A 17,588-nucleotide genomic window follows, 5' to 3' on the forward strand; every position below is an offset into this window, starting at 1 on the left:
CAAGGCGCAAACTCATCTCATCCAAGACAAAAAAAAAAAAAAGATTCAAAACAACAGGGCGTGAACTATAGCGGCCACGCCCACTAAGCAGAACAGCGAATGGCTCGCTAGTAACTGGAAAAAGGCGTGACTGCACCGGAGACCCCGCCCCGTGTAAATCTCGTTCTGTTTGAAGCAATGCTGCAGAATAGGCCACGCCCCCTTTGCCCCTTCTCGCAGAGGTGGTTACCATGACACTGACGTTGTGTGCGGGCGGGAACTGCGCTTGCGCAGTGGGAGTTTTGGCAAGATGGCGGAGGGGCCAGTGAGGAGGTAGGACTGTGAGATGCAGTGAGACAGCCAGAGGAGCAAACAGCGGCGTCACGGGCAGCGGGACCGCTACACAGAGCTGACGGGAAGGCGACACGACGGGACATTCACGGGCTCACAGGAAGCTATTACAACACGCCGCCACAGCCCGGGAGGCTACCGGACAGTGCGGGACACATGAGCCGGAGCAGATCCCGGGAAGCACCGGTAGCGGCGGCGGAGGCTGCGGAAGAGGCAGAAGAAGAAGCAGCCGGCGGTCCCTGAGGGCCGGGAGCGGGCCCTTGAGGGCCCAGGCTCAGGATGAAGTTCGCCGAGCATCTGTCCGCGCACATCACCCCGGAGTGGAGGAAGCAGTACATCCAATATGAGGTAAACTACCTGTATTCTCTACCTTGTCTTGTGGAACCACAACTCCCAGCACACCTGGCATTCTGATAATAGTCCTATGCACATTGGTCAGTATGTTACTATTGGAGCCTTATAAATAAAGTTTATTGTAATGAACTGGTAAAGCAGAAGACGTTCTGTTGCCCCTAGCAACCAATCACAGCTCTGCTTTCATTTCTCATTTCCTCTGTTAAAATTAAAAGCTGAGCTCTGGTTGCTAGGAGCAACAGACAGTTCTAATCAATGAGGCCCATAGTATCCATAACTTTCAGGTCTATATTACTATATGGCGAGGTTTCCCAACCTGTGACAACTATAACTCCCTAAAGCAGTGTTTCCCAACCAGGGTGCCTCCAGCTGTGGCAAAACTACAACTCCCAGCATGCCCAGACAGCCAGCGGCTGGGACTAGTAGTCTTGCAACAGCTGGAGGCACCCTGGTTTGGAAAAACTGTCCTTAAGGCTGTCAGAGCATGCTGGGAGTTGTAGTTTTGCAACAGCTGGAGGCACCCTGGTTGGGAAACACTGCCCTTAAGGCTGTCAGAGCATGCTGGGAGTTGTAGTTTTGCAACAGCTGGAGGCACCCTGGTTGGGAAACACTGCCCTTAAGACTGTCAGAGCATGCTAGGAGTTGTAGTTTTGAAACAGCTGGATGCACCCTGGTTGGGAAACACTGCATTTAAGGCTGTCAGGGCATGCTGGGAGTTGTAGTTTTGCCACAGGTTGGGAACACTGCCCAATTGAGTCACCGTATAACAATAGTTTGATATCAGCTTTATATTGATATCACCCCCGGCATTAAGAATAAGTATTGGAAGTCATTCGCTTACCTTTAGTCTACAGCTTGTGTATTACTTGCAGGAATATCTCCCTAGTAGAGGTGTAATGTAATTACACCCAGTGAGAAGGACACGTCTAGATTAGGAGCAATCCGATTATGGCAGCACCTAATCGGCCAATGCAGACAAGGTGGCAGAAGAGAGAGGTGTGACAGCCCGGGCGAGCCCTCCTGCCAGGGGCATCTGCTTTGTGCTGCACCTGCTGAATCAGCGCTTTCCTTTAAAAGCCTTATTGAGCATCATGGCCTGTAAGCGGTGGTGGTTATGGGTTCTTAAGTCGGAAAGTGTGGTCGGGTGTTACATGTCGTAATTGAGATTTCAGTGGATGGCACATGGGCAGAGCTGGTTTTGTTATAATAGTCACATGCCTGGCGCACACCTTTGTGAATGTCATGCTATGGTGCAGTGTTTCCCAACCAGTGTGCCTCCAGCTATTGTAAAACTACAACTCCCAGTATATTCTGGCAGCCTTTGGACTCATACTGTATGGAAAACTGGTGTGGTGGATCATCATGTGAAAAGCTGAGGGTGCTTAGATCACCTATTATAGAGGTCTCTAAATTGGACCTCCAGCTGTTGCTAAACCATAACTCCCTGCATCCTGGAAGTTGTATTTTTTGTAACAGCTGGAGGTCCACAATGTGTAGACTTGCTGACCTTTTGTTTATATATCAGGAGATATATTTTGATTAGTTTCCTGATATTTACATAAGAATTATGCATGTTCTGATTGTTTTAGCCAATGCTAGTTTTAGGGTTATGAGTATTTTGAGTCGGACTCAGATGTAGATTCTGTGTTCAAATTAGGGCAAAATCTGCATGAAATCCGACTCCCATTGTTTACCATGAGAAATCTGCAGCCATGTGTTCACATGGGAGTTTTCATGCATAATATTTTCAATACCTGTTCCAAAGCCGCTTCAAGAATTGACATGGATTCTTTGAATTAAATATTTGCAGAAAATACCCATCTAAAATCTGCATGATTCTGTGCAGATTTTCAGTGAAATTCCTTGTCTGACACATAATAGTGAGCAGGTACCCTTACAGGCTTGGTGCTGATCTTCATTCCCATAAGTGGCACCTGTATACACTACCAGGTTATCTGACAGCCACATATGTGCTAATATGGGAAGAATGTTGGCTAAGGCTGGGTTCCTACAAATTATTTTGGGCCTTATTTTGGTGAAACCGATACAGAGAGAGACTATAAATATTGGCACATTTTTTTTTTTTTTTTTGCTGAGAATACAGATCAAAATAAGGCCCAGAATACTGTTTGAACCCATCCAAAGCCAGAAGCAGATGTAAACACATATGAAGAAAAGTCTGAGGCGTCTCCTCTTTTCAAATCCATTCCTGGCTTTGCATTTATTGCCAATAAAAACTTAATTGCAATTAAAAACCTGAATGTGTAAATACAGCCAGATGTCTGTTTCAAAATAACAGCTCTCAGTAGGTTACCTGGCATGTTGAGAGTAGTAGTACATTTGAATAGATACAATCAGATTGTTGCTGTTGTTTACCAACCTGTGGCTGTTGCAAAACTACTGTCAGGGTATGATGGGAGTTGTAGTTTTGCAACAGCAGGAGAGCTGCAGGTTAAGGAACACTGCTGTATAGACAAAGACTAGCAGTATGGCGGCTGTACTGCTGTTTTATCAGTCTCTGTGACACGTGAAAAGGCTGGGTGGTTCATATAGTATTTTTAAATCAGTATTTTTAACCAAAACCGGGGGTGAGTCCAAAACACTGAAAAAGGGTCTCATCTTTTGATTTTAGTTTATTACTAGTTCACTTTCCCTGCTGGTTTTGGATAACAATGCCGACAACAATGTGTAGACCGAGCCTAAGAGAATAAAATAACTAGAAAATACAATTGTATGTCAAGTGAAAATAGAGATGGAAATTCTGTACATTGTCATAGTCGATACAATGCAATGACAATCTCCCCTTTTAAAATGGAAATAAATCTGTGTTTAATTTTGAGCATTCCTTTTCTCAGTTAGATATCTCAGGAAAACTGGGTGGCAACCACTATAGCTGCCATTACTTGTTCTGCATGGCTATTGCCCAGCTTTTGTGACCAAGGCATGACGGGTGTATTCCTTCCTGTATGAGACTGAGCTGCCATCCAGGGAAACCTGGGTGGCAGTGCTACTACAATATGGTTATTAAGGTACATGTGGCGGGTTAGTGTGCTTCTGAGTTCCCACACCTGAGCTTTGTTGCGTCCCTTGTTCTTGTTGCCGCTCACCTGGAACACTATGAGAACCTTGTGTTACTGGCAGAGCTCCATCCCTGTAAGATATTTCAGGCATCAATAGGAGTCTATTGTTTGAATGTTGCACTTCAGGTCGGCGGCACGGGATCACAAAAGATGAAATTGTATCCTGAATACTGATTCAGTATATTTAATTCCTGTGTCTGACACACTATAATTGTATATATGTATTTCTGAAAAAAAAAAAAGACATATGTCTGTACCAAAGGTTACAGCAAGAGGAACAGAAACTGGGAAAACAACCTTCTGTTGAGTCTCTAAGTTTCTATCTATGAATTATCACCTTTGTCTGTCCGGGCATTATGGGTGTTGTAATTTTGCAACAGCTGGAGGCACACTCTTTGGAAAACACTGACCTAGAACAATTGGGTCTCTTCTAGTACAATGGTCTCTACTTTGTAACTTGCCAACTGTTGTCAAACTACAATGCCCAACATGCTCTGACAGCAGATTTGTAGTTTTTCAACAGCTAGAAATATTTAATTTTAAATGGATTGATGTAACATGATACATTATACACATGAATATGTTCAGAACAGGAGTATATGTACTTGTCTTTGTTATCGCTGCAGTGATCAGTGGATGTATATGCTGTTCATTGATGCTATAGTCGATTGCAGTGTGCGCTGTAGTTACCAGTGAATGGACGGTGTTGGGCTCTTTGTATACAGCTGTGCACGAATAATATATACAGTAGAATCTCCCTTAGCGGACACCTCCCAATAGCAGACAGTTTTTAATTCCCCGTAAGACTTAAGGTATTTGCACTATCCTATTAGGGGACATTCCCAATAGCGGACGCGGACACACCCAATAGAGTACAAAGCACTCCCAATAGGGGACAACTAGGCCTATGTGCCGGCCATACCTTGTACACAGGGCCGCTGTCAGGGAGGTGCAGCCAATACCCCAGTAAAGGGCCTAGGCCCCCCCCCCTGCAGAAGCCCCAGAACAGAAGACCGCTGTTTAAACAGTGGTCTACTGCTTTTGTATGTCCGCAGGCCACATCATTCACTCCCCTCCTTCCTTGATTCCCCCCCCCCCTCCCCGTGCCACTTTTCCCCCCCTGTGCCAAATCGGCCTCCCTTTATTACCCTCTATGCAAAATAATTTCCTCTTGATCCCCCTAGTGCTATTTCATTCCCCCTTTATTACCCTGTGTGCAAATTTATCACCTCCTCTTTACCACCCCCTGTGCCATTTTATTCCCCCTTGTGGCACTTCATAAAGAGGGGGTGGTCATGAATTTACACAGAGGGTAATAAAGGAGGAATGAAACGGCACAGGGGGATCAATGGGAAATTATGTGGTACAGGAAGTAAGGGGGGATAATTTGGCACAATGCACGGGGGGGGGGGGGGGTGAAATGATACGGGGGGGGGGGGGGGGATAAGGGAAGATTAGATGACTCTGGGAGAGTATACTGTATTGTGTTTTATAGGTAATCATACTCTGGGGTGAGTACAGGTCAGTATTGTCATTTAGGAAGTTTTTAAAGCCTTTCTTCCCAATAAGGGACTTCTCTCAATAGCGGACACTTTTTTTTATTCTCCGTGAATTGGGAGATTCTACTGTATAATGTTCGGTTATGTCCTCCCTAGTCCAATGGGAACACTTAGGCTGGGTTTACATGGGCTGAATTTGTGTGGAATTTCCGCACAGACATTCTGCTGCAGCGGGTTCCATTGATTTAATTGGGATTCTGCTGCACTGTTCACACGGCAGAACTTTCTACCACGGAAATTCTGATTCCAGCATCCGCAGAAAGAAGTCAAATGTGCGGAATGTCCGCACCTGTTTTTTGTGCAGACATGTTGCCCGTGTGAACATAGCCTTAAAGCTGCATCCCTTACAGCAATGCTTTCCAAACAGTGTGTCTTCAGCTGTTGCAAAACTACAACTCCCAGAATGCTCAGACAGCCAAAGGCTGTCTGGGCATGCTGGGAGTTGTAGTTTTGCTACAGCTGGAGACACACGGTTTGGAAAACACTGACTTGCAGCATGCTGGGAGTTGTAGTATTGCAATAGCTCATATGCCATAGGTTAGGGAACACTGACTTAAAGTATACAGTGATCCCTCAACTTACAATGGTCTCAACATACAATAGTTTCAACATACAATGGTCTTTTCTGGACCATCGTAAGTTGAAACCAGACTCAACATACAATGTACAGACAGTCCAGATCTGTGATACCTGTCAATGGCCGGAAGAACCGACCAATCAGAATGGGCATTCACTCGTAAAACCCCTGTATTACTGAAGCGTATGCACTGAGAGTGTATAGTAGCGCCCCCTACAGTACAGGGAGGTATTACATGTTCTGTACACTTTACCTGTACCAGGGTTAGCTGCTCCTTTGGACACCAGGTGAGGGTGACTCCATTACTTTTTAGAACACTGTGTGTACTGTACAGGACCCTGAAGAAGCTCCTGTCCTCTACATAGACCAGTGTTTCCCAAGCAGGGTGGCCCCAGCTGTTGCAAAACTACAACTCCCAGCATGCCCGGACAGCCAACGGCTGTCCGGGCATGCTGGGAGTTGTAGTTTTTCAACAGCTGGAGGCTCCCTGCTTGGGAAACACAGACATAGACAGTGATTACAGCTCCCAGCAGATCTTTATTACTTTTATATGTAAGGATTTGCTTTATCTATATTAGTTATCTACTTATTTTTCTTTAATCCTCACTTTTTCCTATTTTTGGATGACATTTTGGTGCCTTTAGAACCAATTACCAGGTTTCCATAGAGTTATGGTTTCAACATACAATGGTTTCAACATACAATGGTCATCCCGGAACCAATTAATATTGTAACTTGAGGGACCCCTGTACTTGGAACAAAGAAAAATGAGTCAGAAGAGTATCAGTGATGTGGTTCTGCTATAACAGGCCTGTAAACATCATGCATCTTCTCATTCAATATGTACTACCTGCTCCATACTGTGATATAGGTTACACCAACCTCTGCAGATTCCAGGTGACTATTGTGCCATGTAACAGTGAGCAGAGATGCTGCAGAAGACAGCCGTCCTGGGCCTGTACATGACATCAGAAAACGTCCTGATACTGGGAGAGATGCACAACACGATCCTCCTGCTGTGAGATGATGAGACCGTGTGAACTCTTCTCTAAATATTTCTTTATTATTCACTTGGGGTTACTAAAACAGTAAATACTGTACAGTATTTTGCTTCCTAAAGAGAACAGCCAATGCAAAATAAAGAAAAGAATGTAACCTGTTTAATTCATGTCTGTGTCCCCGCCATACGGCTCAGGTTCTTCATCATAGCTGTCGTGTTTGGTTAATGAGATTTATGTCTGAGAGTGGAGTATGGCTCGGCATTCAGCACTGCACCTTCCTCATGTAGGAGCCATTAATGTAATCTGCCCATCAGCAGGGTCACAGATAACAGTCTGGCTTCTGGCGGTCTCTCGGCATGGCATTCACTAGCATGTATGTGTCCGTGATCATCTGGGGCTCTACTTGGCACATGTCTTTTCCACTATTTATCTAGGAAACAGGCTCAGTTTCTTGTTGTCAGAGAAGCCATTATTTTAGCTAATAGTTTCGGGTCTAATGCGTGGATTTGTGAAATATGTATTGTCTGGAGTTAGTCGTTGTTCTGGTGCTGCTTTATTGACTATACTGAATTATTGGGTACTTAATTTCAGTTGCTGGGAAGTTGCCAGAAGTTGTGTTCTGCCGATGCATTCTTGGCTTAATGCTATGCTTAGAAGGGAGCGCCTGCCCTTTGTTGCTCTTAAATACATGACTGTAAAGGCCATTTGACCACATTATCCGTAAATCTTAAATTTTAGATTATGCCTTTTATGGACCTGAAGGAGGAAACTTAAACTGTATTTGTAAATTTTGATATCAGTAAATCTAGATTTAAGTTAAGAGCAATTTATAAAAAAAAAAAAAAAAAAAAAAATTTGTTCTTTAAAAAAATTAAATAAATAAATAAATAAAGATATAAATTCTGCATTTCCATCCTTTATTTTGAATGGTAGTTATATTTGTTGTCCACGAGTGACCAGTAACATTTTACCCTTAAATACAGGTGAGTTTGACACCTCTGGTCAGCAAGTATAGGTGCCAAGTGAAGGCTATCCTGACAGCAGGCCATGTCTGTTACAGGGGTACTCTGCCCCTAGACATGTTATCCCCTGTCCAAAAGAACACCGGGTGCAGCAGGGAGATCGCAAGGGTCCCCAGCGGCAGGACACCCACGTTCTCCCTGCTGCACCTGGCGTTCGCTTAGAGCGTCGTGTGCAGCACCGGAGGCTTGTGACGTGACTGTCGCGCCCCGCTCGTGACGCCATCACGCCCATTCCCCGTCAATGCAAGTCTATGGGAGGGGGAGTGACGGATGTTACACCCCCTCCCATAGACTTGCATTGAGGGGGCATGGCCGTGACACCACGTCAAGCTGCCTATACACATTAAGGGAAGAATTTATCAAGGGAGGTGTAGGTGAACGATTTTTCTACACCTTTAATTTGTATGCTGGCAATGTGTGCCTATGCTAAATTTATTAAATGGTCGCATGGCATGTGATAAATATGTCTAGGGGCAGAGTACCCCTTTTAAAGGAACATTCAGTGCAAAACCTTGGCTTAATTCTAGTAATATGTCATCACTTAAATGGGCACTGTCAGATACAAAAACTTTTTATATGTTGTAAATCCTCATTAACATTAACCTTTCTAATATACTTCATACAGACTACGGTTTTCCTAGGTTTTGTTTCTGGAATTTTGCTGTGGATTGATGGCTTATATAAATAAGGTTACATATCAGTACAATGTTCTGTATTTTAGTTTGCAACAGTATACAAAAGCAAAGCTATGAATATTCTGCTTCATTGGGGGGGTGGGGGGGGATGCAGTTTGTAATATCTGATGGAGCATCCTCTATTTTGCTAAAATAAGTGGTGTGTAGGTACAATCACATCCCTAGAACAACATTGCAATTGTTTACACCTACTCTATACAAAGGATAAAAGGTTAATATGTGTGAGGTCTTATAAGATAATTAATAATGAAAGTGACATGCATGCATATTAGTGAAAGTAATCTTAAATTGGCACTGTCATTTACGAAAACTTTTGATATGTTGTAAAGCATGTATAACCAATAGGTTTTGAAATTGCTTTCATTAGAACATTTTCAGTATTTCATAATGAAAAAGCCAGTCAAAGAACTGCCCCCCTGCCTGCTTGGACACATACTAGTCCTGCTGTGTCCATGAGTCATCACCTATGTCATGGACACACTATCTTGATTGACAGCTGTGAGCACAGGGCTCAGAGCTGGAGGAAAAATCCTCCCACTGTCATCTTGTGTCCCGCTACTGTCAGTGAGGACAAGCTGGGAGTTGTAGTTTTGCTAATGATGGGGGAGATGTGAGTAGACAGCATACTGAGGGAGGGGGCGGAGACCTGCACAGTGAGGCCACGCCCCCTCCCTTTGAGAGGATTTCTGACTAGTGAGCTAAATTAAAAGTGTAATAAAAAAATAAATGTGCTAGACACATAAAAATGAGATGTACATGGTCAGGATTAGGTATTGAGTGATATATTAACCCCTTAAGGACCTGGGTTTTTTCTGTTTTTGCATTTTCGTTTTTTCCTCCTTGCCTTTAAAAAATCATAACTCTTTCAATTTGCACCTAAAAATCCATATGATGGCTTATTTTTTGCGCCAACAATTCTACTTTGTAATGACCTCAGTCATTTTGCCCAAAAATGTACGGCAAAACGAAAAAAACAAATCATTTTGAGACAAAATTGAAAAAACCCCCCACCGTTTTGTAACTTTTGGGGGCTTCCGTTTCTACGTAGTACATTTTTTTTCGTAAAAATGACACCTTATGTTTATTCTGTAGATCCATACGATTAAAATGATACCTACTTATATAGGTTTGATTTTGTCGGACTTCTGGAAAAAATCATAACTACATGCAGGAAATTTATACGTTTAAAATTGTCATCTTCTGACCCCTATAACTTTTTTATTTTTCCGTGTATGGGGCGGTATGAGGGCTCATTTTTTGCGCCGTGATGTGAAGTTTTTAGCGGTACCATTTTTGCATTGATAGGACCTTTTTGCACGCACGCCATTGACTGTGCGGTTTAATTAACAATATATTTTTATAATTCGGACATTTCCGCATGCGGCGATACCATATATGTTTATTTTTATTTACACTGTTTTATTTTATTTTTTTTAAATGGAAAAAGGGGGGTGATTCAAACTTTTAATAGGGAAGGGGTTAAATGATCTTCACTTTTTTTTTTTTGCAGTGTTGTAGCTCCCATAGGGACCTATAACACTGCACACACTGATCTTTCACATTGATCACTGGTTTCTCATACGAAACCAGTGATCAATGATTCTGCCGCTTGACTGCTCAGGCCTGGATCTCAGGCACTGAGCAGTCATTCGGCGATCGGACAGCGAGGAGGCAGGTAGGGACCCTCCAGCTGTCCTGTAAGCTGTTCTGGATGCTGCGATTTCGCCGCGGCTATCCCAAACAGCTCCCTGAGCTAACCGGCATGCTTTCACTTTCACTTTAGACGCGGCGCTCACAGTTGAACGCCGCATCTAAAGTGAAAGCATGCCGCATGACTAAAGGGTTAATAGCACGCGGCACTGCGATCAATGCCGCGCGCTATTAGCCACGGGTCCCGGCTGTTGTTAGAGGCCGGGCCCGACCCGCTATGACGCTGGGCCACGCCCCGCGTTATAGATCGGGAGCGGACACATGACGTACCGGTACGTCATGTGTCCTTAAGGGGTTAAAACGTTTATTTATTTTTTTTTATCTGACGGGTACGCTTTAGGTGTTCTTACCGTTTGCCCTGATGTCTTATTTGTAGCATTGTTCTTTGTATTACAGTAAAGCAGTGGTCTTAACCTGTGGCCCTCCAGATGTTGTAAAACTTCAACTTCCAGCATGCCCGGACAGCCAACGGCTGTCCGGGCATGCTGGGAAGTTGAAGTTTTTCAACATCTGGAGGGCCACAGTTTGGGACCACTGCAGTACAGTATATGTTGGCTCATACAAAGCCAAATTCTGCCACTTGATCTGTAAGCTGTCAGATTTGTGTTGCATTCCCTTCATGTGTGTATTCACGTAGTGGATTTGTGCAGGTACAATCTGTAGCTGCCTATGGTACCAGGCATGTCAGTCGTTTTGCAGAATAAACTTCTAACATTGTATTGGGTTGAAATCCTCGTATAACACATGGGTTTTGCAATGAAAAACAAAAGTGTGGACTTACCCTTTGGTCAGATTCACATTGGGCTTTATGACAGAACTCCAGTTAAAAAAAAATCAAAACTGCATATAAATCTTGAGCGGTGATTGACATGGTGTCCCTATGTTTATAGAGAACTGCATTGCAGTACTTCATGTAAACGCCATACGTGTGGAACACCACACCCAGAGAATGCAGCGCTCAGAGAAACCTCTTCATTTAAACCTGTTGAAAGACTCTGAAAATACTACAAAATGTCAATAAGACTTCCTGTTCACTACACCTGGTCATACACATTAAAGTCAACTGAACTTTTGTCTTTTGAACACTTGCAGTGCGTTTTTATTTTTTATTTTTTTTGGTTCAAAAATATTTTTTTTGACATTTTGTAAGTCCCATAAAGAAACCTATGTAAAAAAAAAAAACCAGAGCATGAAAAACCAAAATGCTATACACTTGAATACATCCTAAAGGTAATGCCACGTGTGGCATATATACACTGTGGGTTACAGTGCCACCTATGTGGATGAGATCTTTGGGTAGGATTTGCATGAATCCTCTGCGCATTTATTGCAGATTTTCCCTGTTGACTCTAATGGTGAAGTCAAAATCTCCAAAAAAAAAAAACACAACACAGTTTTATTGTTGCAGATTATGTGGAGGGAACACTGCTGATCTGCAACTGAACTTTTTGAATATATTTTGGGGCCAATTCCAAGATTATACCAAAATCTTTATGCAGTTTGTGCCCAAAAAACTGGTTTACATGACACTCTTTGGGGGAGAAATCAGCTTTTTTTTCATTTTCAACAAGGCCTCTGCAAAATGAAAGAAGCAACCTGATTGGTTGCTATGGGCAACTAGGCAACTTTTCCTTTGCACAGGTTTTGATAAATCTCCCTCTGTGTGCCTCATCACGAAAGGGTATGGCCTAAACTTTTGATGCATGATTCTGGCTTAGTTCAAACTGCGGAATTCCCGTGTAATTCCACGATTAAAAGTCTGCACAGTGAACATTACTATCAGTGTGAATGGGTCTTCTGCGAGACCCGTTCACACTGCGGAATTTCAGCGGCGGACAATTCCGCCGATGAAATTGTTCCGCGCAAAGAAAGAACATGTTTATTCTTTGCGCGGAAGTCTGCGAGCACTGCATAGCCGTCAATGGTGACGGCAAAGTGCCGCGCGGTCCTACCGCTGCCGGCTGCCAGTCTGAATCTCCACTCACTGAATTCTGCGAGCAGAGATTCCGTTCACATTTTTTTTTTTTACATATGCAAAAGTCGTGAAACACGTGTGGGGTATAAAGGTTCTCTTAACCCCTTGTTACGTTCCCCCGAGGGGTCTAGTTTCCAAAACAGTATGCCATGTGGGTGTTTTTTGCTGTCCTGGCACCATAGGGGCTTCCTAAATGCGGCATGCCCCCAGAGCAAAATTTGCTTTCAAAATGCCAAATGTGACTCCTTCTCTTCTGAGACCTGTAGTGCGCCTGCAGAGCACTTTTCACCCCCCATATGGGGTGTTTTTTGAATTGGAAGAAATTGGGCTTCAAATTTTGGGGGGTATTTTCTGCTATTACCCTTTGTAAAAATGTAATTTTTTTGGGAAAACAATCATTATTTTTTTTAATATATGCAATAGTCGTGAAACCCCTGTGGGGTATTAAGGTTCACTTTATTCCTTGTTACGTTCCCCGAGGGGTCTAGTTTCCAAAATGGTATGCCATGTGGTTTTTTTTTTTTTTTTGCTGTTCTGGCACCATAGGGGCTTCCTAAAGGTGACATGCCCCCCAAAAACAATTTGTCGCTCCTTCCCTTCTGAGCCCTCTACTGCGCCCGCCGAACACTTTACATAGACATATGAGGTATGTGCTTACTCGAGAGAAATTGAGTTTCAAATACAAGTAAACATTTTATCCTTTTTACCCCTTGCAAAAATTGGGTCTACAAGAACATGTGACTTTAAAAAATGAAGATTGTGAATTTTCCCCTTCACTTTGCTGCTATTCCTGTGAAACACCTAAAGGGTTAAAACGCTGACTGAATGTCATTTTGAATACTTTGGGGGGTGCAGTTTTTATAATGGGGTCATTTGTGGGGTATTTCTAAGATGAAGACCCTTCAAATTCACTTCAAAACTGAACTGGTCCCTGAAAAATAATGAGTTTTAAAATTTTGTGAAAAATGTGAAAATTGCTGCTGAACTTTGAAGCCCTCTGATGTCTTCCACAAGTAAAAACTCGTCAATTTTATGATGCAAACATAAAGTAGACATATTGTATATGTGAACAAAAAAAAATTATTTTGAATATCCATTTTCCTTACAAGCAGAGAGAGCTTCAAAGTTAGAAAAATGCAAAATTTTCAATTTTTTTTATCAAATTTTGGGATTTTTCACCAAGAAAGGATGCAAGTTACCACAAAAATTTACTACTATGTTAAAGTAGAATATGTCACGAAAAAACAATCTCTGAATCAGAATGATAACTTAAAGCATTCTAGAGTTATTAATGTTTAAAGTGACAGTGGCCAGAATTACAAAAAATGGCTGAGTCCTTAAGGTGAAAAAGGGCCAAGTCCTTAAAGGGGTAGTCCAGTGGTGAAAAACGTATCCCCTATTCTAAGAATAGGGGATAAGTTTGAGATCGCGGGGGGGTCCGACCGCTGGGGCCCCCTGCGATCTCTCTGTATGGGGCCCCGGCTCTCCGGCCAGATAGCGGGTGTCGACCCCCGCACGAGGCGGCGGCCGACACGCCCCCTCAATATATCTCAATGGCAGAGCCGAAGATTGCCGAAGGCAGCGCTTCGGCTCTGCCATAGAGTTGTATTGAGGGGGCGTGTCGGCCGCCGCCTCGTGCGGAGGTCGACACGCCCCCTTCCCGCGGGCTGTCGGGGCTCCGTACAGGAGATCGCAGGGGGCCCCAGCGGTCGGACCCCCCACGATCTGCAACTTATCCCCTATCCTTAGGGGATAAGTTGCTCACCACTGAGTCACCACTGGACTACTCCTTTTAGGGGTTAAAGTAAACCAATTAATAGATGGTCTAAAGTTAGTCTAGACAGACTAAGGGCTCATTGACATGGGTGGATGGATTTAATTGGGAACTTGCAGCAGGTTTCCCGTTGTGAGTTTTAATGGGGATGGACTGTCTGCGGCGGAAATTCAGCTGTCAAATCTGATGCGGACAGCCGCCCCTATTCGAACTCGTAGCTGAAAAACACTGTGAGTTTGCGACCAAATCTGCCCATGTGAACAAGCCCTAGAAGTGTTATAAATTTATCAAACAGCCTGAGCCACTTTGATGATTTTGGAATATTTAAAGGCAGTCCATACTTGCACCGTCTTAAAAATGTCTGTTTCATACTACAGAATCTCTGGCCAGAGATTCCGAGTGCAGGCATCACTGACCAGTGCCGACTGAATCAGTCAGCAATAGTACCGTGTAGACATTGCCATCCCCAGAGACAGCAATATCTGTGGAGTGTTCTGGCGGGTTTTTCCGGGTGGAAAATTCACCTCAACAACTATGCAGTGTGCAATGTGCTGCAGAATCCCATTGCCAGCTATGGGACTCTACTGCATGGGAATCGCCAATTGATGCTGCTCAGTTCATTGACTATGGGTGCTGCAGCAATACATAGATTAGCACTGGAGAGTCTACTTGTGTCAATGTAGTTGGGTGGAATACATGGAGAAGAAGGTGGGGCACCCATTAGAGAACCCTGTAGAATGAAAACACTGATTGACAGACAGATACAAAGGGCTAGCAGGAAGATATATGTAATAATTGATCCAAGAAGCCAGCAATGATATTCTGTAAAAGGCGGAGGTCCTATGGGACGGTGTATTGATCAGAGGTGATGGGCTTTGTGCTCGCTGGTAAGCCTCCTTTCTCCATCTAGGGCTTTGTTTGTGAGTGATCCGATCACAAAGTGAGCTGCTTACCCGAGACATTAATCCTTGAGCCATGCTCAGTGTCAACAGTATTTTTCAAAATTATGGCGGTTTCACTTTATTTACCGGTTTTGCCTGTTGGGGTGGGTGGTTCCTCAGTATAGTGTCAGTTGGTCGGGGTCCTCACTGTGGTACCCGGGGTCTCGGTCAGGCCGCCCGGTAACGCTCCATGTCTCCGCAGTTCTGCTCGAGTTTCCTGGTGGTCGGGGTCCTCACCGTGGTACCCGGGATCTCGGTCAGACCGCCCGGTAACTCTCCATGTCTCCGCAGTTCTGCTCGAGTTTCCCGCCCTTGTCCGGAAGTCACGTGCCCGCCGGGAGTTGTAGTCCCCTCCCAGCTCCTCACAGTCAGTTCAGTGCAACTCGGACTACACTTCCCAGAGACGCTGTGTGGCCGGACGCTTTTCTACGCCATCACGCATTTGAGTTGGTTGCTGTGGAAATGGTATTGCGGTATGTGAAAAATACATATTGTAAGACAAAAACACACCGGTATTCAGTATGGACCGGTAAACCGCCCAGCTCTACCGAAATGTATCTGATGATATGTGAGAGAACCACTGTCTCATTGAGTAAATGTGCAATAACTAATTGGTGTCTTTCAATAATGGGGTTTGTGGCTGTGCCTTATGAACAAAAATCCCAGAATACCCTGAACACTGTACACTGCTGGGATTTGTAGTTTCTCATTAAATGGAGAGCTGCAGACTTTAGCTATGCAAGTTAGTAAAAGGTGATCTGATAAGATATTTGTAATGATCAGTAAGGCGTATAATATAGAATTTGAGGAGGCACGTGGATGCTTTTTAAGCGCTTAGAACAATGTTTCCCAACCCGGGTGCCTCCAACTGTTGCAAAACTACAATTCTCAGCATGCCCGGACAGCCTTCGGCTGCCCAGGCATGCTGGAAATGATAGTTTTGCAACAGCTGGGGCACCCTGGTTGGGAAACACAGGCATCATTTGTTTCTTTTTTCCTCATCAATTTATATTCATGAATACAGGGTTATTCCTTTGCCATTGCACATCATTAATAGGCAGTATTATCATTTTGGCTGTCACTGTAAAAAAAACAGGGAGTGTGGGATTGTGTGTGTGTGTGTGTGTGTGAAGCCTGTCTTATCATATGATTAAATGTTAGTGTGGGCGCACAGAATAAAAAGACATTGAGGACCCATGTGGGGGTAACAAAAGGCGTACAGGAAACCTGTGAATATTTATGGACATTTATCAACGGGTTTAGTCAGGTTTTCTTTACTATAATTGCGGGGGGCGGGGCATTATCGGCTTATCGGCAAGGTAATTGCCGATACCGATAATGCCCAAAATCGTGATTATCGACCGATAATATCGGCCATACCGATAATCGATATATCGATCCCTAGCGTACATACGTGAAAATTTCTCTATTACATATCACAAAATATGGCCAATATATAGGCCCTGTCATTCTCTCTTTTCTAATGCTGACCATAGATACACAAATGTGACAACCAGATCATAATTCTTTTCTTGCCTTCGAAAATATATTAATACATATTGTACATTGACATAGACCTTCATGAATTTACCACAGACTATCTTACAGTTCTACAGTTTTTCAGCTTTAGTGTTTTCTGCCAACAGTGAACAAATATTTACCGTATTTTTCGCCATATAAGACGCACCCAGTTTTAAAGGAGGAAAATCTAGAAAAAAAAGATTCTGAACCAAATACAATGTAAAGTATAGGACAGTGATCTTCAACCTGCGGACCACCAGATGTTGCAAAATTACAACTCCCAGCATGCCCGGACAGCCGTTGGCTGTCCGGGCATGCCAGGAATTGTAGTTTTGCAACATCTGGAGGTCCGCAGGTTGAAAACCACTGGTATAGGAGGTAATACTCACGTGTCCTCGCTGCTCCGTACCCGTTAGCACTGCCCTGGATGTCGCCCTCCATTGCTGTCGCTGCGTCCCTGGGGTGTCCCCGTCGCTCAGGAACATCTCTGCTGCCTGGTATCCTCGCTCTCCGTTGCCGCCATCAGGTCGCTACGCATGCTGCTCCTATTGGATGATGGGACAGCGTGTGCGACGACGTGATGACGATGGAGAGCGCCAGCCATGCAGGGGATCCCGGCACAGAGCAGTCATTCACCGATCGGACACAGAGGAGGCAGGTAAGGTCCCTCCCGGTGTCCTGTAAGCTGTTTGGGATGCCGCGATTTCACCGCGGCTATCCCGAACAGCCCGAGTGTCACTTTCGTTTCAGACGCGGTGGTCAGCTTAGATCGCGTCTGAAGGGTTAATACAGGGCATCACCGCGATCGGTTTGCATTTGTCCTGAATTTGCATTTGTCCTGAATTATTATTCCTATGTCACCTATGGTCACTGCTTGCAAAACAAAGACAGATGACCGATCAATGAATCTGCAGTCAGAGATCCCTGGGACGCTGGCTGTACCCTGATGGTTACTGATCACTGTACCCGGATCAGGAAATATTCCAGCACAGTCCCCTCTGTTTTATCTTCTTACAAGGAGTAATGTTACAAATGAACCTGCCATTTGC

General features: G+C 44.1%; 1 protein-coding gene across 1 annotated transcript in view; it reads left to right on the top strand.

Moving 5' to 3' along the window:
- The first annotated feature begins 261 nt into the window (after positions 1–261).
- XPR1 (xenotropic and polytropic retrovirus receptor 1) overlaps positions 262–17,588 on the top strand; it is a 149,924-nt gene continuing 132,597 nt past the window's right edge. The window contains exon 1 of the mRNA XM_056531952.1: positions 262–678. Coding sequence (XP_056387927.1) covers positions 610–678 — 69 coding nt within the window. The 5' untranslated portion in view covers positions 262–609. The remainder of the gene's footprint in view (positions 679–17,588) is intronic.

Source organism: Hyla sarda, chromosome 7, assembly GCF_029499605.1.
Source record: "Hyla sarda isolate aHylSar1 chromosome 7, aHylSar1.hap1, whole genome shotgun sequence".
NCBI classification, from domain to species: Eukaryota; Metazoa; Chordata; class Amphibia; order Anura; family Hylidae; genus Hyla; species Hyla sarda.